At 41.4% G+C, this 24054-nt stretch overlaps 1 protein-coding gene across 1 annotated transcript in view; it reads left to right on the top strand.

Moving 5' to 3' along the window:
• Positions 1 to 24054, top strand: part of slc6a20 (solute carrier family 6 member 20) — a 51516-nt gene that overhangs the window by 20851 nt on the left and 6611 nt on the right. The window contains exons 7-11 of the mRNA XM_078428158.1: positions 126 to 367; positions 7957 to 8119; positions 9376 to 9583; positions 11033 to 11192; positions 22588 to 22753. Coding sequence (XP_078284284.1) covers positions 126 to 367; positions 7957 to 8119; positions 9376 to 9583; positions 11033 to 11192; positions 22588 to 22753 — 939 coding nt within the window. The remainder of the gene's footprint in view (positions 1 to 125; positions 368 to 7956; positions 8120 to 9375; positions 9584 to 11032; positions 11193 to 22587; positions 22754 to 24054) is intronic.

The raw sequence follows: 24054 nt of genomic DNA on the forward strand, positions 1-24054 counted from the left end.
CTGCTTATTTTTTCTTTAAACTATTGGTTTCCAAGGTAACCTTTAAAGTTCAACTTGTTTTCTTTAGTGTGCGCTCATGTTATGATGTGTTCCACTCACTGAACCTCACTACACTTCATTCTCAGATTGAGCACCTGATGGACCCAAAGTCCTGGATTGATGCAGCCACACAGATCTTCTACTCTCTCGGCCTGGGATTTGGGAGCCTGATTGCATTTGCCAGTTTCAATCAGAGAAACAACAACTGTGAGAAACAAGCAGTAATCATTGCTTTAGTTAACAGTCTGACATCAATATTTGCCAGCGTTGTCACTTTTGCCATATATGGTTTCAAAGCTACATTTAATTATGAAAGCTGTGTCGAAAGGTAAGAGTATTATATGGGGAGAATCTCAATTCTTGCACTAGTTCCTTCTCTCTCATTCTTTTTCAAAGCTTCATTTATTTTCTTCTCCGACATTTTCTTACTTTTTCATCATCTTGAAGTGTGCTGTACACTTTCTCAACATCGTTTCCTTAAAACGTTCTCACTATCTTTCCTTCCTTGCTGTACAGGAGTAATAGAAAGAAACCACTTTCACTGTAAGTAGCAGTAATACTTTACCTATGTGTCAGCTAGTCTGGATGGAATAGGTGGTAGCAACAAGGGCAGATAGATTTTCGCTCTCTCTTCCCCAGCACAACACCTTCTTGCTAAACCATCAGAAAGATCTCAGCTGTCAGTTTGGAGTGATAATAAATACTAAAAATTGCCTAGCTTATTAAATGAAACTAAATTAAAATGTAATTGTTTGATGCAATACATTTTTTCCCAAACATATAAAATACACGCAATAAGGTTCGTTAATAATATTTAGAAACCAGGAACTGCAGATGCTGGTTTACACAAAAGGACACAAGTGCTGGGGTAACTCAACGGGTCAAGTAGCACTTGAGCCTGAAGAAGGGTCCTGACCACGAACATCACCTATCCATGTTCGCCAGACATGCTGTTTGACCCATTAGTTACTCCAGCTTTTTGTGTCCTTTATATCGGAGGTTTGCAAACTATAACGCCTAGGAATTTTACTCTGTGAATACAAAAGTTACCTGGAAATGCAGGCATTGAAAATCATGGTGATTTGATCCCAATATTTCAAGCCTTCATTGACAAGTTGTTGCCTTAGTGAAAGAAAACTAATTTGGTTAAGACAGCAATCACTACATCTCTACCCATCACTGGAGACAAAGGCTGCTTAGGCCAGTGTTGGTTTAAGAATATATATTTTTAAATCTCCCTTCTGGAGAATAAACTCCAGAACCAAAGGTCACATTTTCAACCTTCTGAAGAGCAGGTTAACCCATGTTTTTTAATATACTGCTCCAATATTAGACTGGTTCTCCTGAGCCATGCAGGCAGCAAGCCTGACATTCCATTCCAATAGAGAGCTTATGCAGTGAGCTCTCACAGTGAAAAATATAATAGAATCACATTACTCATTGTTCTTTGTAACACCTATGGAAATGTGGGCCATGAGTGTTTGAATTTGAATAAATGTTATTAGCCAAGTATGTAAACATACAAGGAATTTGCCTTGGTGCTTGCTCGCACGTAACAATTAAGTACTTGCGGTAAACAATTAGTAAATAAACAATGTACAGTAAACAATTATGAATAAAACATAAAACATTAAACATTAAGAATAAAACATTATAGTTTAAACATGTGAATGAAATAAAATACCAGAGCAAAAGGAGGCTGCAGACTTTTGGTTGTTGAGTAGAGCTATTGCTCATGGAAAAAAGCTGTTTTTATGTCTAGCTGTGGTGGCTTTGACAGTCCAGAGTCGCCTTCCAGAGAGAAGTGCTTCAAAGAGTTTGTGGCCAGGGTGAGAGGGGTCAGAGATGATCTTACACACTCGCATCCTGGCCCTTGCAGTTTACAGTTCGTCAATAAGGGGAAGGCTGCAGCCAACAACCTTCTCAGCCGATCGAACAATGCGCTGCAGCCTCCGGATGTTGTGCTTGGTGGCTGAGCCAAACCAGACCATGATGGAGAAGGTGAGGACTGACTCTACGATGGCAGTATAGAATTGGACCATCATTGCCTGTGGCAGATTGTGTTTTCTCAGCTGCTGCAGGAAGTACATCCTCTGTTGGGCCTTTTTGACTGTGGAGTCGATGGTGGCCCCCCATTTAAGGTCCTTGGAGATGATGGCTCCAAGCAACTTAAATGACTCCACAGATGTGACTATGGTGTTGTTGATGGTCAGTGGGGGGAGGGGATGGGAGCTCTCCTAGAGTCTACCATCAATTCCACTGTTTTAAGCTCCAGGTTGTTGCAAAGGCACCAGGACGCCAGCTGTGTCACTCTCTGTCTGTAGGCAGATTCCTCCCCATCCTGGATCAGTCCAATCAGGGTTGTGTCATCTGCAAACCTGAGAAGCTTAACAGAGGAGTCTGTGGAGGTGCAGTCATTGGTGTAGAGAGAGTAAAGGAGAGGGGAGAGTACGCAGCCTTCCGGTGCTCCTTTGTTGAGGGTCTTTGGGTCTGAGATGTACTTTCCCAGCCTCACATGCTGCTTCCTGTCTGTTAGGAAATTGGTGATCCACTGACAGAGAAGTTCAAGCACAGTCAACTGGGAAATTTTGGAGTGTAGTAGCTCTGGCACGATGGTATTTAATGCAGAGCTAAAGTCCACAAACAAAATCCTTGCATAGGTGCCCTGGCAGTCTAGATACTGGAGGATGAAGTACAGGCCTAGGTTGACTGTGTCACCCACTGACCTATTGTCCCGGTGTGCAAACTGCAGAGGGTCCAGAAGGGGGTTTGTGATATTTTTCAGAAAGACCCAAGACTTTCAAGGGGCTTCATGATTACAGTGGTCAGTGCGACAGGCCTATGGTCATTAAGACCAGTAATCCTTATCATTTTGGGTACAGGGACAATAGTGGAGACTTTGAAGCAGGCAGGGACAGTGCAAGTTTGCAGGGACTGGTTGAAAATGTCTGTGTGGACTGGTGCCAATTGTTCGGCACAGAGCTTGAGGGTAGAGGGGGAAACATTGTCCGGTCTTGGAGATTTCCGGCTTTTCTGTCTTCTGAATAGCCTCTCCACCTCCGCAATTTCTCTTGTTTGTGATGGAGAAGTGGCCTGAATGATGTTGGGTAGCTAGGAGGGGGTGGGTAGTGGAGGGGGCCCAGTCTTTGCAGACTGGAGTCTGGCTGTAAGTAGGTGTGAAGTGGTGAGTTGGGGAGGGAGTGGGGGTAGGTATCGGTTTTATTGTCATATGTCCTGAAACAGAACAATGAAATTCTGACTTGTAGTAGCACAACAGATGTACAAACATAGTACTCTGTAAACACCAGAATAGATAACAAAAAAGTTCAGTATATATATTTTTAAAAACAGCAATAGTGCAAAGCCAAAAAAAGTGCCCCCATGTCTATGTAGTTGAGAGTTTATTTGGAGGTTGTAGTGTTGAATTGCCTGATGGTTATAGGGAAGAATCGGCTCCTGGATGTTACAGTTTTCAGGATCCTGTACCTTCTTCCCGATGACAAGAGTGAAATGAGTGTGTGGCCAGGGTGGTGTGGGTCTCTGATGATGCAGGCTGCCTTTTTGAGGCAGCGACTCCTGTTGATCCCTTCAATGGTGGGGAGGTCAGTACCTGTGATAAATTGAGCAGTGTTCTGCACTTTTTGCATTCATCTTCGTTCCTGGGCGTTTGAGTTACCAACCAGGCCGTGATGCAACTAAGTCAATGTGCTCTCTACTGTACACGTGTAGAAGTTCAAGAGAACTTCTCTTATTGCATCAACCATCCAAAGTTACAGCTTTTTAAATTTACAAAAAAATCCATTTATTACATCTAATCCACACACGATCCTAACTCCACATTATCCTTACTTAAACATATGTCAGTTCTTTTATAACAAGCAGGTCACAAAAATGGCATCAGGACAAAGCCCCCGAGACTCTTCGCACAGCCAATAATTAGCATCTTGTCCATGTCAGCCACTTGCAAAAAACAAATAGGAAGAAGGCTGCTCTTTGAGTCATTTATTGTGCACATTTATTGTTTTGAAAGAGAGAATCGAGGAACTGCAAATGCTGGTTTACAAAAAAGACACAAAGTGCTGAAATGATTCAGCGGGGCAGGCAACATCTCTGGAGAACATTGATAGACAATGTTTCGTGTCGGGACCCTTCTCAGTCTGAAGAGATGCTGCCTGACCAACTGAATTACTCCAGCACTTTGTGTCTTTCTTACATTGTTCTTTTTAAGTATTACCTTTGTAGTTTAATAGCAATCAATGAATTGACTGTCTTAAGAAACATAAGATTATTTTGTTTTTAACAGCTATGTGAGATAAAATATAAAATAATTGCAATGGATATTCAAGTCAATTAAACTGATTAGAATATAGGCATTTTAATTCTGTTGAACCAAGTGACTTTCAATAGAAACTAGAATGAGCTTTAATGAGGAATGAAGAAAATGCACCCTTTGAAAAAGGGTTAATTTTTACTGTGTTGAGAATATCTAATATAAATTGCACTGTTGTGAAAAATACACAGCGCCAGAGACCCAGGTCCCACTATATCCCACAGTGGCAGCAACCTGAGTTCAATCCTGATCTCGGGTGCTGTTGTTATTGAGTTTGCACGTTTGCCCTGTGACCACGTGGGTCTCCTCCGTGGGTGCTCTGGTTTTCCCCCACATCCCAAAGACATGCCGCTTTGTAGGTTCATTGACCTTTGTAAAACTGCCCCTGATGCGTAGAGAGTGGATGGGAAGGTGGGATAACATAGAACAAGCGTGGACTCTGGCTGAAGAACCTGTTTCCATGCTGTATCTATAAACTAACTAAACAGGGGAATGGGCTTAATTATATTGCCCGAAGAAAACACCATATAGATCCTTGGGCTGAATTGTTTCCTCTGCTACAATATTGTGATTTTGTTCATCTGAGCTTACTCCAGAAGATTCCACTAGATAAAAGGAAACATCAATTCCAAACTGGCTTATGTCAGTCTTCTATCTTTTGCCTGTTGACAATACTATTTTGTTTATACACATAACACAAAGGGCAAGGTGACATAAATGAGGGCAAATTCCAAATCATGTCTATTTACAGTTCACCCTCTTGTCTCCTCTGGGATGTTCTTTAACCAAGGTTTTAATTATCTGTCCTAATATTTTCTTGCATGATCTTGTGACTATTTTTGTTTGATAGTATTGCATTGAAGTGCCTTGGCTCAGTTCCTTACAACTGCATAAGTGTCCACATTTAGGTTGCTTCAGGACAGAGGGGTGGATATGTACGAAGAAAAGTCATATCCAAATACCATTACAGGAAAAAAATAACTGGTTAGGTCTTAGAAGTTGTTTCCTCATAGTGCATTGGAAACAGATTCACTAATGGCTTTCAAGAAGGAACTGGATAAAAACCTAAAACATGAGTAAATGCAGGGACCTGGACGGGCTGAGAAGTCATCACAGACTCAAGGGTCAAATGACCTACTTGGAGTTGTAGTGTTCTATAATCCAGCACACCCAATTTGTAATCTCTAACAATAACATAAAAACCCAAAATGTTCACTGATGGCGGGGAGAGAAAGGAATCTGTCATGTCAAACTGCTATGGTCCAATTGTGACCTTGATATCAAACTACATTATTGTCCTCTCAAGGAGTTAGGAATAGAAATGAAAATAGCACCTTTCCTGTGTCATCCATATTCCAAGGGGTTCAAATTATATCCTGGCCCTCTAAGAATGCTCTTTGTCTATTTGCATTGGAAAGAGAATCTGAGGGCAAAACATAGCTGTTGGATGCTTTGCGCTCGGTCTTATATTCTACTGATTAAAATGGAAAGACTCAAGGCAAATGAGCATATTTTGAGTGTATTGAACAGTTGCAACTTGAAGACAAAACCAAAGGTATTGAAACCCATCACAGAATCCAAAGATTTGACCCATCTCTTGAACATTCCACGAGATATTATATGGCTTTTTGTCAAACTCCACAACATTTGTTCATAAATCTGAGTTTAATATCAGTTGAGTAGAAACAAGGAATTGCCATTTCAAGTCGGGAACCTCCTTCAGACTGATTGTAATGAGGGTGTGAGCGGGGGTGGGATTTGTAAGTAAGGAGGGGCAGGACAAAGTGTGGCAGGTAATAGGTGAACAAATAATCATATCAGCTTCCCTCCCTGATGGAGAAATAATAAGGAATATTCATGTTAAGTATGAAGGCCTGGGGGAAGAACCACAATGTATATTCCAATGTAATTGATCAACCTTGATTCAACAATATATTAAAAAATAAAAAGAAAGACCTGCCTTTGTATGATACCTTTCAATTCAACTTATTCCAAAGCATTTATGAAGAGAGTTGCAGTAGTAATGCAGGAAATTTGGTAGTAAATATTCACACATCAAGATTAATTCACCAGACTGATTTCTGGAATGCAGGATTTATCCTATGAAGTGATATTAACTAAAACTGATTCTAATTTCCAATGAGTTGTGAATGCTATGAAGCATATAATATTCTGAGGAGGATTGACAAGCTGGATGGGGAAAGGCTGTTTCCTCTGGCTGGTGAATTAAGGGGTATAGGTGGGGGGTGGTGGGGGTGTCAAAATAACAGATTGGCCAAGATAAGAAAATAATTCTTCAGAATGTTGTGTATATTTAGCACTTTCTTCCCTGGCAGGCTGCAGGTGTCTAGAAACCAAGTGTATTTAAGGCTGATATCCATTGATTCTTGAACAGGGAATTCAAGAATATGTTAAATGGGTGAGAAACCGGACTTGAAGTACTAAACTAGCCTTGATCTTATTGAAAGTTGGAAGAGGCTTGGGGCAAATTTCTTCTTTCTGCTTCTATTTGTACATTTTCCAACACAAGGAGTATAACATCAATCAAATAATGGCTTCAAAATGCAATGGTTCAGTTTGCGGGACCAAAATTGAAGCTTTGAACATTGATCCAGAGACATGTATTCAAATTTCACCAATTGGGAATTTTAATTTAAGTAATTAAAATTAAAATCTGGAATTTGAAAAAAATCTTGTTTCGGTCATGGTACATTTGAAATTACTGAATTGGCATAAAAATCTATCTGGTTCAGGGAAGCATATCTGCTTTTCTTATTTGGGTTGCCTCTATACAACTATGAACTAAACAATCTGGGTGACTCTTAATTTCCTCTTCAGTTCAGAAATAATTCAGTGGTATCTGCACCCTGTCAAGAAATAAAATTCATGTGTGCCTTTAATGGCAGCAGTAGGGTAAAGATTGGTACCTTGAGGAGTGCATCAAAAGGTCGCTTCTGGAGATGGCAGATGGGTGGTGCAAGTTTGGAACTTGGTCTGTGAGCCTGGAGCTGGGATCCATCAGAAGGCCATGGTTAGATGGATGCTGCTGCAATATCAGGAGGGAATTTGGGAAGTAGGAACGGGGAGGGGTACTGAGTTAAATATCTGAATTTTTTCATTCAAAGACAGCAGTGGCAGCCCTGTGAAAATAATGCTTCTCCTTGGAATAATGTGACTTTCTTTTATCCACCTGAGAGTGTACATAGGCATTTTGCTGAGCATCTCATTTAAAAGCTGATATTTCCAACAATCTAGGACTCTCACTGAACTTGTGTTATCTGGAGAGGGACTCAAATCCACCCAAAAGCAAGACTGCTATTCACTGAGCTGCAGGCAAAATCTGCAGAGAATGTAGAGATGAGATCATTCATTATAAAGTTGTGCATCAGCATTGTAAAATCAGTTACAGCATTATTATCAATGTTGTTTTGAGGGTGTAATCTACTCAAGGACAGTTGTAAAAATCATTAGCTCTGGCATTGCTGTTGAGTAATCATGCCTGGTTATCGTTTTATTCTTGTAGTAATTTTGAAAATTTGCTTGGATGCTTAACTATGGCACCTTATACAGTGTTGTTCTTATCACAGGATGATTCTTCTTCTAACAAACACCTTTGACCTGAAGGAGAATACAATAACGCTCGATACACTTGACATGTGGAAAACATACCTGAATTCAACAGCCCCAGACATGTTTGCCACCATTTCCTCACAAATTGAAATCTGCGATCTGCAATCTCAATTGGATACGGTAATGACAAGAACTAGAATAGGGACAGGATTGGACTGATCAGCCCTCTGCACCAGCTTCACCATTGAATAGTATCATAGCTGTTTTTATATCTCAGTGCTATTTTGCTGCATTAACCCCATATTCCTTGATGCCCTTAATATGCAAAACATCTTTAAAAGCCATTAACTCTGTGTATGTTAGTGTATTGCCATTGCATAATTATGTCAAGTTATTGTTTCACTGTTATTCTAATTTCAGAATAAAACATTTGCATTGCTTAAGTTTGGAACCTCCAAGTAGTGTTCTAATTGCAGGATGATGATTTTTCTATCTCTGACCTGGAGGAAACAGTAATGAAGCCTGACATGTTTGATGTGTGTTATACTTCCAATTCTTTTCTTTTGCAAAGTGGAGTTCTCAGCTGAATGGAATATCCATATTGAACCATAAAAAGCCAATTATGTCTGCCTTCAGTGAGAAGTGGCCCTTGCAATAGGAATGGTCCCATGTTTTTTTAGTGTCTTGTAGTTAGGCAGTTAATAGAGGATCTTTGTTTTCCAGATTTTAAGTGCAAGGCCAATGATCTTGTATGTTTTAGTGAAGAAGTTAACAGCTTCTCGAAGTTTGGCCTCCAATGTGCACATTCACAGACATCATATACATACCATAACTCAATTATTTAGGTTGGGATCATCTTTATTTTGAAATGGATGCAATGAAAGTTGAATTTTTAATAAAAATAGAAAGATGCTGGAAATCTGAAAAGAAAAGAGAAAATCTTTACTGTTTCTCCATCCACATTTATTGCCCATGCTACTGAATGTTTTCAGCATTTTCTGTTTTTATTTAAGGTCAAACAACATAGATTAACTCCATCACAGCAAATGTCTTGTTGGTGCACTGGAAGATTGAGAAAAACATTGATACACCTATGCTCAGATCTCATGTGTACAGGGAATAAATCTGTGGTGGATGTATTGTTTAAGACCATGTGATCTTACCATAGATTTGAAAGGTTGTTGAGGACAGCCAAATTTGTGAAGGATTGATGAGGACAAGGCTATATGGATTTTTTGCAAGGTCTTTGACATGATCCCATATGGTAGGATAGTTTGGGAAATTAGATTGCATGAAATACAAAATGAGCTAGCCAATTGGATTTAAAATTGGCAAATGGCACTAGGAATATTCTCTTCCTGTATAATTCTATGATTCCTTGATTTTTTATGTTCCGTATTCAAATGGAATTGTGCCATTTCTTTGTCTTTGTCTAGGCTGTTGAAGGCACTGGCCTTTTGTTCATAGTCTTCACTGAAGCCATTGTGCACATGCCGGGACCATCGCAGATCTGGTCGATATTGTATTTTACGATGGTCTTGATGTTGGGAATTGGCAGCATGCTGGGAAACATGGCCGGGGTCATCACTCCACTTAGTGACATGAAAATCATTTCGAAGTACCTTCCAAAGGAGATCATGATAGGTAAATCTTGATTTGGATGCACTCTTTTATTTTCATGGAAACATAATGAATAGAAGCAGGAATTGGCATTTGGCACATTAAGCCTGCTTTGCTGTTCAATATGATCATGGCAGATCCTGCATCTCAATCTTCTTTCATGACAAATGCTTTATATCTTTTGATTCCTTTGGTATCCAAAAGTCAATTAAACTCAGCCATTAATCTAAGCATTTACATTTCTCAGGGGTAAATATTCACAACCATCTAAATTAAAAATATTTCAGCATCAGGATATTGGTCCCATTGCACAGAACATTTGCATCAACTTCACCATCTCTGAGGTCTGGAAAGAAAGATAGGCTTGCACATAGAAGGTTTTTCACAATAATTTTCAAATGTTCCATTGCACTTCGCAGCCACTGAAATATTTCTCAATGTGCAAACACAGCAGCCAAATTATTCAAGGCAAGTTCCTGCAAATAACAATGTGATTATCTCTCGTATGGTCATTTTCATGCTTTTGTTCAAGGGATGACTATTGGTCAGAAATCCAAGGCATAGCTTCCCTGCAATTTTTCTTTTACAATGCTAGGATCTTTTACAAAAGAACAGAGAGGCTTTCTTTTATATCTCATTTCCAACAGTGAAGCACTCCCTCATTACCACAGTGGAGTGTTAGCCTAATTGTTTAGTGCTTCGGGGCTTGTGACTGTGATTTAATGTGTAATAGACATTTATTTGCACAATGGGTTACATAAATCAGTACGTTAAAGAAGAAAGTTACTCCAAATTGTAGGGCATATAGTTAACCTTCTCAAACCCACTTGATCCTCTCTAAAAACTTGAATTGAAACAAATTTGGTGAAACATTAAAAAACCAAGCCATAAGATCTTGATGATGCTGGCTGCCTTCTTGAGTCAGCAACTCCTGTATATCCCTTTGATGGTGGGGAGATCAGAACCTGTGATGGACTGGGCAGTGTTCACCACTTTTTGCAGTCCTCTTTGCTTCTGGGCATTCAAGTTGCTGAACCAGGCCATGGTGCAACCAGTCAATATGCTCTCTACTGTAGGTGTAGGAAGGAACTGCAGATGCTGGTTTAAACCGAAGATAGACACAAAATGTTGGAGTAACCCAACGGATCAGACAGCATCTCTGGAGAAAAGTAATAGGTGACGTTTCGGGTTGAGATGGGTCGAAGGGTCTCGACCTGAAACGTCACTTATTCCTTTTCTCCAGAGATGCTCTCTACTGTACACACCTGTAGAAATTCAGGAGAGTCCTCTCTGACATACCAAATATCCGCAATCTTCTCAGGAAGTAGCGTATTAAAGATAGTTTCACAATGACTGAAATTGGAGATTAAAGTAGATTTTAACAAGGGCTATGACAAATAAGGCTGGGATGGATGTGTTTAATGTTACAGTTTGAATTATCATGCACACTCCTGTCTTTCCCTCCTTTTCTAGGTATCGTGTGTCTTATAGCTTGTGTTATAGGAATTATTTTCACCACTGAAGCAGGCAACTACTGGTTTGTTATATTCAATGACTATGCAGCAACCCTGGCACTTCTACTGATAGTTCTGATTGAAGTTATTTCAATCAGTTACATCTACGGAATAAGAAAGTGAGTACATGAGACTTTTTGTGATTACTGACACTGCTATGGCTGAGAAAGCACACACCTTCAGATGACTAAGAAGTCTTGGCATATCTCCAAAGACTCCTACCTCTTTCTACAGAAAGTATCCTATCGCAATGCTTCACAGCTTGGTTTGGCAACAGCTCTGCCAAAATCAGCAATAAATTGCAGTGTGGATGTAGCCCAGCCCATTATACAGACCATCCTCCCTCCCATCAACACTCTCTACACTTCATGTTACCTTCTGAAAGGAACCTATATAATTAAGGACCATTTACAACCCGGTCTCTTCTCTCTCTCCTGTCTGGCAGAAAATACAAAAGCTTGAAAGCACGTATCAATAGATTCAGGAACAGCATCTTCTCTGCTATTACTAGACCACTGACTATTTCTCTCGTAAGGTAAAGGTGTAATCCCCATCTCCCATTCTACCTCATTGTGGCCCTTGCACTTGTTTATCATCTGCACAAATTTCTCTGAGGCTATCATGCTGTAACACTGTAATACTACATTCTACACTCTGGTATTTTTCTCTTTGCACCAGCTGTTGTATTTGTGTATGGCTTGATTGTACTTGTGTCTAGTATTATTTGACTGGATAGCACACAAAGAAAGTATTTCATTGCATCTCAGTACACGTGATAATAATAAATCAATATCAATTCTAAAGACAATACCAATTCAAAACTTCAGAATAGGGTTTGTATAGAGATTGATCAACTGATTCTGCTTAAGGCCAAACTGATGGTGCTTCCATTTCCATTTAAAGACCAATTAAGGAAGATAAACTAAAGAAGAGATCTGCATATATAAACACTTTTTAGAAAGTTCCAATTCATTTTACACAGTTTTACATATTTTTGCAAAGCATTAACAGATGCACTTTTTAAGAAAGGAGGGAGAGAGAAAACAGGTAATTATAGACCAATTATAGATGAAATTGCTGAGCATTTGGATAGCAGTAACAGGATCATTCCGAGTCAGCATGGATTTACGAAGGGGAAATCATGCTTGACAAATCTATTGGAATTTTTTGAGGATGTAACTAGGAAAATTGACAGGGGAGAGTCAGTGGATGTGGTGTACCTCAACTTTCAGAAAGCCTTCGACAAGGTCCCACATAGGAGATTAGTGGGCAAAATTAGAGCACATGGTATTGGGGGTAGGGTACTGACATGGATAGAAAATTGGTTGACAGACAGAAAGCAAAGAGTGGGGATAAATGGGTCCCTTTCGGAATGGCAGGCAGTGACCAGTGGGGTACCGCAAGGTTCGGTGCTGGGACCCCATATTTACGATATACATTAATGACTTAGATGAAGGGATTAAAAGTACCATTAGCAAATTTGCAGATGATACTAAGCTGGGGGGTAGTGTGAATTGTGAGGAAGATGCAATAAGGCTGCAGGGTGACTTGGACAGGTTGTGTGAGTGGGCGGATACATGGCAGATGCAGTTTAATGAAGATAAGTGTGAGGTTATTCACTTTGGAAGTAAGAATAGAAAGGCAGATTATTATCTGAATGGTGTCAAGTTAGGAAGAGGGGATGTTCAACGAGATCTGGGTGTCCTAGTGCATCAGTCACTGAAAGGAAGCATGCAGGTACAGCAGGCAGTGAAGAAAGCCAATGGAATGTTGGCCTTCATAACAAGAGGAGTTGAGTATAGGAGCAAAGAGGTCCTTCTACAGTTGTACCGGGCCCTGGTGAGACCGCACCTGGAGTACTATGTGCAGTTTTGGTCTCCAAATTTGAGGAAGGATATTCTGGCTATTGAGGGCGTGCAGCGTAGGTTCACTAGGTTAATTCCCGGAATGGCGGGACTGTCGTATGTTGAAAGGCTGGAGCAATTAGGCTTGTATACACTGGAATTTAGAAGGATGAGGGGGGATCTTATTGAAACATATAAGATAATTAGGGGATTGGACACATTAGAGGCAGGAAACATGTTCCCAATGTTGGGGGAGTCCAGAACAAAGGGCCACAGTTTAAGAATAAGGGGTAGGCCATTTAGAACGGAGATGAGGAAGAACTTTTTCAGTCAGAGAGTGGTGAAGGTGTGGAATTCTCTGCCTCAGAAGGCAGTGGAGGCCAGTTCGTTGGATGCTTTCAAGAGAGAGCTGGATAGAGCTCTTAAGGATAGCGGAGTGAGGGGGTATGGGGAGAAGGCAGGAACGGGGTACTGATTGAGAGTGATCAGCCATGATCTGATTGAATGGCGGTGCTGGCTCGAAGGGCTGAATGGCCTACTCCTGCACCTATTGTCTATTGTCTATTGCAATGCAGGCAACATAGCAGCCAATTTGCAAACAGCAAGCTATTACAAACAAAATTATGACGATGACCAGTTATTTTGTTTCAGCGATAAGTTTTGACTTTGCGACAGAGACTGTCACTCCCGCATTGGTCTCTTCAGCCACAAGCGACGCTGCTCTAGCCGAGGTGTGGAGCAAGCAGCCAACTAGGATGCATCACCCATGGTCAGCCATGACCGAGAGGTGCCTAAGAAGAAGGATACTGAATTCACAATTGCACTTTGGGATCTTTAAAAATGTTGTCACCAAGACAGCACCTCAGACAGTGCAGCATTCCTTGAGTACTGCAGTGGAGTATTATCCTTGTTTTATCATGGCTATTGAGTAGAACTTGTTTTCATCTCTGTCCCCTGGTTCTTGACATTTCTGCCGACAGGACTGTACTCTCTATAACTGCTCTGCACCTCTATCTGATCACAACTTCATCTGTTTCAAAGTGAATAACATCAGCTTCTCCAAACAGTCCACATAACAGAAGTCCCCCCCCTTCCTCAAATTATTGTCTCTTCATTAAATCTCTACTCTCTGCAAAGAATTTACATATTTCATAAATTGTTCAGAACTGGACACAAAACCGTAGTTGACCCTTAACCATTGTTCTATAAAGGCTCATCGTGACTTCCTTGCTGTTGAACTCTAAACCCCAATTTATAAAGCCCAGCACCCTGTGTACTGGCTAAAGAGCAGAATTTCCCTGTAAATCTCCTGAACTGCCTCCCTGCTCTTTTTTGTTCATCTGTCAGTCATTCCTTCTCTACTTGCATTCTCTTGAGTTCTGTAGTGTAGTGACCATCTCCTGGAACATGTTATCCATTGTTGCACAGATAAATCATAGCAACCACAAATTTTGCACAAGAGTCTAAAACCTGATAGTCAATTTCAAGCAAAGGACACTTTAGTTATCTTGGGCATGGGCAACGCATTGAAATTCCCAGTACCATAGAGTCTTAGAGACATAGAGTCAGGCATCATAGAAATAGGTCCCTTTGGCCCAACTTGCCCACATCGGCCAACGTATCCCCTCTACACTAATCCCGCCAGCTTGCATTTGACTTATATTCCTTTAAACCTGTCCTAATACCTGTCTAAATGTTTCTTAAACATTGGGATAGTCCCTTCCTCAACTACCTCCTCCGGCATCTTGTTCCATACACCCACAATCCTTTGTGTGAAAAAGTTTCCACTCAGGTTCCTATTAATTCTTTCCCCCCTTCGCCTTCACCCGGTCCTCTGTTTCTCAATTCCCCTACTCTAGGCAAGAGACTCTGTGTGCCTATACGATCTAATCCCCTCATCATTTTGTACACCTCTATAACATCACCCCTCATCCTCCTGCACAACAAAGAATAGAGTCCTAGCCTGCTTCACCTCCCTATAGCTCAGGCCCTTGAGTCCTGGCAACATCCTTGTTAATCTCTGCAACCTTTCCAGCTTGACTACATCTTTCCTATAGCATGGTGCCCAGAATTGACCACAATGCTCTAAATGCAGCCTCACCAAAGTCTTATATAATTGCAACATGACCTCCCAACTTCTAAACTCAATACTCTGACTGCTGAAGGCCAATGTGCTAAACTCCTTTATGACCATCATATCTACCTGTGATGCCACTTTCAATGAACGTTGTACCTGCACTCCTAGATCCCTCTGCTCTACAACACTCCCCAGAGCCCTGTGTAGGTCCAACCCATATTCCAAAATGCAACACCTCCCATTTCTCTGTATTAAATTCCATCAACTATTCCTCACCCCACCTGCCCAACCGATCAAGATCCTGCTGCAATTTTTGAGAACCATCTTCACTCTCTACAATACCACCTACTTGTGTGACATCTGCAAACTTGCTAATCATGCCATGTATGTTCTCATCCAAATTATTGATGTGGAGGACAAACAGTGGGTCAGGATATACATTCTCCATATTCTGCCACTATTATTTGATTAGCAGAAATATATACTTATAATACTGTTACAATCAGATTGCTTATTTTTCCCTTAAGGAACTTTTTAATATTCCTTGTTTAAATTCAATGAGACACTCATTATTTCTTTCAAATTCACTCGCATCAGACTCGGCAATCTGCCAGATCAAAGTTCATGTGCAAAATTGAAGTCATTAAACTCCACTTTCCTGAAAAACCTACATATGAGGGTTACACTTGATCATAAGGCAACCCCCTTCCCACCCCACCAATTACAAAAAGGGGTTCCTCATATTTCCCTGGCCTGTCACTGATGTTTTATTAATCAGTTTCAGTATGGAAAAGTACTGCCTCTCTGTTGCAACACTTGGATATAACATTCCTCTGGCAGTTTGCCAAATTATAATCTCTCACTGCTAAGTTATACGGTGGAATTTAATCTTCCTGCTGACTGAGTTTGTATTTCCAACAAATAAGTGAGGAATGGAATAGAAAATTTTCGCAAACTTCATAGAGCCAAGATTTTTTGCAAACTAGTGAACACTCTTCAAAGCAATTATTACTTTGCATTGGAATATTTTAAAGAGCTTAATTCTTGTCTTTATTCTTCTCTTGACTCACGGCCTCTGCTGTCAATGCAACATTTTAATCATTTCATCTTTATGTGGTCAAGACCGGGTAGGGCAACTGATCATAAAATAGTAAATAATTGACTGATTCACGAAAGCTCTTGTCCACCACACTCTTCCTATATCAGCTGTTGTCTACAAAACTAATTTCCTTTTTATTCATTTCTGCCATATTTCCTGAACTGTACAGACAATTTGCTTACAAATGCAGAGGAATTGTTTATGAATCCTACATTTTACTTACTTACCCCCCCACCCCCCCCCCCCCCCGACACCGTGATATCTTCCTCTCTTTCTGCTCAGCCTGCACTCTCTCTCCAGAAGGGTCTTGACCTGAAACGTCACCCATTCCTTAGTTTGGTTTAAACCAGCATCTGCAATTCCTTCATACACTCTCTCTCTCTCTCTTTACTCCTTCTCCTCAGTACTCTCTTCATCACTACAACAATTCCCCAACTCTCTCCCTTCTCTTGTTTCCATCGATCCTCTTTGTTCTCACAAGATCACCAAAAACAAGGAGCATGAATAGTTCACCTGCCCCACTACACAATAAAATCATGACATAAGATAGACACAAAAAGCTGGAGTAACTCAGCGGGTCAGATAACATCTCTGGAGAAAAGGAATAGGTGATGTTTCGGGTCGAGACCCTTCTTCAGACTGAGGGTTAAGGGAAAGGAAAATGAGAGATAGAGATGGAGATGTAGAGAGACCAGGAGATGCTGTCTTACCCACTGAGTTACTCCAGCTTTTTGTGTTTACGGTTTATACCAGCATCTGCAGTTCCATCCTACACAAAATCTTGACACATCTACCCAGGCCTCAAATTCTCCACTGGTCTACATCGTGGACCCTAATCCTCAATGTTTAGTTTTGTTTTAGTTTAGTTTAGAGACAGCAAGGAAACTGACCCTTCACCCACCGAGTGGGCACTGAGCAGCAATCCTCATTACACTGGCACACACTACACACTAGGGACAATTTACAATTAACCTACAAGACACGGTCTGGGGGAGAACATACAAACTCTGTACTGACAGCACCCCTAGTCAGGATCGAACCCAGGACTCTAGCGTACTAAGACAGCAACTACCGCTCTGCCACCATGTCGTCCAATCTTCTTTCCATTTTAAAGACCAAACAATCAAGCCTCCTTAACTCTCAGGACTAGTGAATTCCAGAGATGCATTACCCTCTGCAAGAAGGAATTTCTTAGGTTAATCTTAAAGTTTTAAATAACCACTTCCTTGCCTTAAACATATGTCCTTTCCTGTGAGACTCTTCCATGAGTGAAATCATTTCGATGACCACCCTGTCATGTCTGTTAGGATGACTCTTCATTTTTCTAAAATACAAAGAATATAGACCTAATCTCTTCAGCATTCCAGGAATTAGTCTGGTGAATCTCCTTTAGACTGTATCCAAAGCTATTTTCTCGTTTCTTAGAAATGGGACCAAATCTATGCACAATACTCTCAGTGTGACATCAACAATATCCTGTGGAATTGTAGCAAAACCTCCATTTATAAACTCCAACCTCATTGCACAAGTGCCAATATGCTGTTTACTTTCTTGACCACTTGCTGCATCTGCCTGCCAACACTTTGTAATTCATGTAGAAAAACACTTGAATCAGAATCAGAATAGCCTTTATTGTCATCCAAAAAATGTCTTTTGGACGAAATTCCATTACCCACAGTCCAACAATAAGAGCAATAAAAATAAGCAATAACACACACAATCACAAACCAACATAAAACAAAAAAAGAAACATCCATCACAGTGAGTCTCCTCCAGTCACCTCCTCACTGTGATGGAAGGCCAAAATGTATTTTCTCTTCCCCTGCCATCTTCTCCCGTGGTCAGGCTGTTGAAGTTGCCAGGTTCCAGGCCGCGCCAGATGGTGAAAGGTCTGCAGCGGGCCGATCCAAGTCCCGCGATTTGGGGTGGGTGAAGACGCTGCCGCTGCACTTCGGGGCGGTCGTGGCTCCCGACATTGAAGCCCCCGCCGGGCAGAGAAAAATCCCGCGGCCTATTTCAGGCTGCGCCGGATGGTGAAAGGTCAGCAGTGGGCTGACCCAAGCCCCGCGATTCGGGGCGGGCGAAGATGCTGCCGCTGCCGGAGCTCCCAATGTTGGCCCCCACCCAGGGGCCTGCGAGCTTCTGATATCCCCGCGGCCGAAGAAGCCTTCGGAGCTTCCGAAGGTGAGTCGCAGCTGCTCCCGCAGCGCCACCGCAGCCTCCGAAGGCAGCCAGCTCCGCAGATGATGAGTACAGTCCGCGGGCTCTGCAAACCAGGGCCCAGGTGGTCCCAGGTGGAGGCCGCCAGCTCCAGATGTTTGGCCGATGGTAGGCCGCAGCAGGAACGGAGACACAACCCAGAAAAAAAGGTTGCGTCACCGTTCGGAAGAGACAATTTTACAATTCCCCCTCCCCCCCCCCCACACACACATAGTACACAATCACAAAAAACACTACATCACATCTAAGCACTACAATTAAGACAAAAAAACAACAAAAAACACAAAAGACAAACGGACTGCAGGTGAGCCGCTGCTGCTAGGGAAGCACCATCGCTCTGTACTACTTCATGTATTAGCCTTCTCTCCTCATTCAGATAATAATCTGCCTTTTGATTCCTCTTATGCAAGTGTATGATTTCACACTCTCCCACATTTACATCTCACAAGTCTACCCATAATACTTCCTTCGTTTTTCTGACACTGAGAGAGAGGTTGTTGTCTAAACTCAGATCTATTTCCTATACCACCTTTCCTCATTTGATTTGATATCCAGTCCACCACAGTGGAGTCATCTGCAAACTTTATTTGGTTTAGTTTAATTTAGAAATTCAGTGTGAAAACAGGCCCTTCAGCTCACTGAGTCCACGCCGACCAATGATTACCTGTATGCTCGTTCTATCCTACACACTAGGGATAATTTACTGAAGCCTACAAACCAACTAACCTACAAACCTGCACGTCTTTGGAACCTGTAAATGAAGTTAGAGCAGAATTTGGCCATGCTGTTCTGTGTATAGGGAGTATATTACAGGGCTGAGAACACAGCTTTATGAGCACCAGTGTTAGAAACTATTGTGGAAGATGTTTTGTCACCTTTCCTTACTGATTGAGGTCAAAGGATGAGGAAGTCAAGGATCCAGTTGTGAGGTCCTAGGTCCATGAGTTGGAGATGAATTTGCTTGGAGTTATTATGTTAAAGGCAGAACCATAATCAATGAATAGGAGGTATTCTGATGTAGGTATCCTTGTTATCCTGATGTCCCAGGGATGAGTGTAAAACCTGTTCCATCAGCAGACAAATTGCAGTGAACCTAGGCTGCCTGGGAGGCTGGAGTTAATAGACAATAGGTGCAGGAGTAGGCCATTCGGCCCTTCGAGCCAGCACCACCATTCAATGTGATCATGGCTGATCATTCTCAATCAGTACCCTGTTCCTGCCTTCTCCCCATACCCCCTGACTCCGCTATCCTTAAGAGCTCTATCTAGCTCTCTCTTGAATGCATTCAGAGAATTGGCCTCCACTGCCTTCTGAGGCAGAGAATTCCACAGATTTACAACTCTCTGACTGAAAAAGTTTTTCCTTATCTCTGTTCTAAATGGCCTACCCCTTATTCAAACTGTGGCCCCTGGTTCTGGACTCCCCCAACATTGGGAACACGTTTCCTGCCTCTAACATGTCCAATTCCTTAATAATCTTATATGTTTCGATAAGATCCCCTCTCATCCTTCTAAATTCCAGTGTATACAAGCCTAGTCGCTCCAGTCTTTCAACATATGACAGTCCCGCCATTCCAGGAATTAACCTAGTAAACCTACGCTGCACGCCCTCAATTGCAAGAATATCCTTCCCCAAATTTGGAGACCTAAACTGCACATAGTACTCCAGGTGTGGTCTCACTAGGGCCCTGTACAACTGCAGAAGGACCTCTTTGCTCCTATACTCAACTCCTCTTGTTATGAAGGCCAACATTCCATTGGCTTTCTTCACTGCCTGCTGTACCTGCATGCTTCCTTTCAGTGGCTGTTGCACTAGGACACCCAGATCTCATTGTACGTCCCCTGTTCCTAACTTGACACATTCAGATAATAATCTGCCTTCCTATTCTTACCACCAGTGGATAACCTCACACTTATCCACTTTAAACTGCATCTGCCATGCATCCGCCCACTCACACAACCTGCCAAGTCACCCTGCAGCCTCATAGCATCTTCCTCACAGTTCACACTACCACCCAGCTTTGTATCATCTGCAAATTTGCTAATGGTGCTTTTAATCCCTTCGTCCAAGTCATTAATATATATTGTAAATAGCTGGGGTCCCAGCACCGAGCCTTGCGGTACCCCACTAGTCACTGTGCCAATCTGAAAGGGACCCATATATCCCCACTCTTTGCTTTCTGTCTGTCAACCAATTTTCTATCCATGTCAGCACCCTACCCCCAATACCATGTGCTCTAATTTTGCCCACTAATCTCCTGTGTGGGACCTTGTCGAAGGCTTTCTGAAAGTCGAGGTACACCACATCTACCGGCTCTCCCCTGTCAATTTTCCTAGTTACATCCTCAAAAATTCCAGAAGATTAGTCAAGCATGATTTCCCCTTCGTAAATCCATGCTGACTCGAAACGATCCTGTTACTGCTATCCAAATGTTCCGCAATTTCGTCTTTTATAATTGACTCCAGCATCTTCCCCACCATTGATGTCAGACAAACTGGTCTATAATTTCCCGTTTTCTCTCTCCCTCCTTTCTTAAAAAGTGGGATAACATTAGCTACCCTCCAATCCACAGGAACTGATCCTGAATCTATAGAACATCGGAAAAATGATCACCAATGCGTCCACAATTTCTAGAGCCACCTCCTTAAGTGCCCTGGGATGCAGACCATCAAGCCATTTAGAACCAAGATGAGGAAAAACCTTTGCAGTCAGAGAGTTGTAAATCTGTGGAATTCACTGCCTCAGAAGGCAGTGGAAGTCAATTCTCTGAATGCATTCAGGAGAGAGCTAGATAGAGCTCTTAAGGATAGCGGAGTCAGGGGGTATGGGGAGAAGGCAGGAACAGGGTACTGATTGAGAATGATCAGCCATGATCACATTGAATGGTGGTGCTGGCTCGAAGGGCCGAATGGCCTACTCCTGCACCTATTGTCTATTGCCCTGGGGATTTATTAGCCTTCAGTCCCATCAGTCTACCCAACACCATTTCCTGCCTAATGTGAATCTCCTTCAGTTCCTCTCTAACCCTAGGATCTCTGGCCACTAGAACATCTGGGAGATTGTTTGTATCTTCCTTAGTGAAGACAGATCCAAAGTACCGGTTCAACTCGTCTGCCATTTCCTTGTTCCCCATAATAAATTCCCCTGATTCTGTCTTCAAGGGAACCACATTTGCCTTGACTATTTGTTTCTTCTTCACATACCTAATAAAGTTTAATGTGCACTTTGACTGAGCTCTTGGAGCACTTTATGATGCATAAGGTAGGCAGAGAGGACTGAAAACAGGGGAAAGGCGCTTCCCCTGAAGATTAAGTACAATCCCAAAGCATGTTTAAGTACATTAAAAGAATGGGGCTCTTGAGGGACCAAAGGCAATCTGTTCATGGGACATGAGGACGTGAGGGAGGTCACAAATTAATACTGTTTGTATGTATTCACACAGGAGAAAGGCATTGTAGTTGGAGATTTCAGGTGGGACAGTGAAATTCTAGAGCATGTTAGGATTGAAAAAGAGATGATAGATGTCTTAGTGTAAATTTAGTTGGATAAATCCCCAGGGGTTGATGAGATGTATACCAGCTTCTACCCTAGGATTTCAATAAAGCTATTGACAAAGTCTCACATGGAAGGCAAAGATAGAATCTTTGGGATTCAAGCAAGTTGGCAATTGGGGTCCAAAATTAACTTGTTAATAAGAGATTGATGATTGTGTAGGATTACTTTTGTGATTGGAAGCTTGTGACCTGTGGTGTACCATTGGAATTAGTGCTGGGGCCCTTGCACATTAATGATTTAGATGTGAATGATCAAATGATCAAGGTTTGAAGAGTAAGCTTGCACATGACATTAAAAATGGTGGTCGCAGATAGTGAGGCAAGGTAGTCATGGGCTGCAGAATAATCTTGATCAGCTAGTAAGGTTGAGCAGGGCAGCAGGAGAGAGAATTTAATTCTAAATAAAGTGTGAGCTGATGCTGTATGGGGTGGGGGGAACAGATGGAGAGATCCAACATATAGCAGGAATGACAGGGTCCTAAGGAATATTGAGCAGCAAAGAGAGTCAGATATACATGTCGATCCCTGAAGGTGGCAGCACCACCTCCAAGAATGGGGTAGTGAAGAATGCACAGGAGTATAGAATATAAATGTAGGTAAATCTTGATAAAACGTTAGAAAAAATTGGTGAGACCACAGCTGGAATTTTGTGTGATTTGTCAATTTAGATATTGCCTGTAATCGTGTAGCAATTTATTAGAATTATTTAATCCATTACAGATTCCAGAATGAGATTGAAATGATGATGGGACACAAGCCAAATTTGTATTGGACAGTTTCTTGGGTTTTCATAAGCCCTGCTGTAATTGTGAGCCTCCTGATTTTTTACTTGGTTGACTACATCACAGGTGAACAGCTATCATACACTGCGTGGGATTCATCTGCGGTAAGTGCACACTCTGTTTGGTTTAGCTGTGCATTAACATTTAATATCACTTGTCTATCATGTACACAGCAAGTCCAGGAACAGCGGGGCCTGCTTGGGATAATGGTGGTAACTACTGAGATCTGATTAATGAGCTTCCTCCAACACTTCTACCCCTAATCAATTTCCCTCCTGGGATAAATAAAGTACTATCGTATCGTATTGTAACATATCGCATGATGAGTGTAGTGTGTGAGCCATTCAATACTACAATCTACATTTGCAAACTTCTCCATTTGGCCAGGTTCAGGGAGGCATAATGTGTATAAACAGTAGTAAAGCAAAGAAATACTGTCAATTACATTGACACACACATTTCCTTGGACAGAAATAAAAGAGTCCTCTTTCAATGCAGCAAATGCAGAATATAAAGTATTACCAATGTGCAGATATTTATTCTAACTGTAAGAGATGAGTCACTGAGAGACACAGGGAAGTGCTGAGACAAATGCACCTTGCTTATTCATCTCTCCAAGTGAATTGTGCATGTGCACAAGTGTGACACACACATCACAAGCATACTTGCTCCATCATTCAAACATTGCATTTTTGAACTTCAGACTTCTTCGGTGGTGTGAACACACAAAACTCCAAAATGTTGCCTGAATTGTCTCTTTCCAGGGACTGAATCATAACTTTGTTTTGGGCCCAATTGCTTCACTTCTGCTCTCCCGTCAGGATGTGGCTAAATTAAGTTCAGTTGTGTCCTGAATTTTCTTCACATTCTATGTATTAGTAGCATAGACAAAGTAGAACCCATTGCAAATTTTGGCTTTGCACCATAGTCCTACAAAAAGTTGGCCAATAGACATCTTGTTGTTGAATTCAAACAGCTTTAAAAAGTATATTTCCTTCATGCTCCCTTGCCACGTCACTTGATATTAAATGACATGGCAAAGTGTATGCTTTATACCATTTTATTTCATAAAACACTTAAATGAAAATGAATGAAACTGAGGATCATTATCTGAGATTAACTCAACTAGTAGCCCATGATAACATAGATCTCAATTTTTTTTTTTTTAAATTTAATTTCACTTCAAGTTACTGTTGAGAAATACAAAGAAGTTATCAATTGCCTTAGATTAGATTAGTTTATTGTCATATATACCAAGGTGCAATATGATTTCACTCTCACAAAAACATTCTTCTCACGATAAGGTCATATTAACTACTTCCAACTGGCTTGATTCTACAATCTTGACAGATACTTTGTTGACTCCTTTCAAGTTCATTATCTAGTCTAGGCCACGATACACTTC

The sequence above is a fragment of the Rhinoraja longicauda genome, chromosome 2 (assembly GCF_053455715.1).
Source record: "Rhinoraja longicauda isolate Sanriku21f chromosome 2, sRhiLon1.1, whole genome shotgun sequence".
Taxonomy (NCBI): domain Eukaryota; kingdom Metazoa; phylum Chordata; class Chondrichthyes; order Rajiformes; family Arhynchobatidae; genus Rhinoraja; species Rhinoraja longicauda.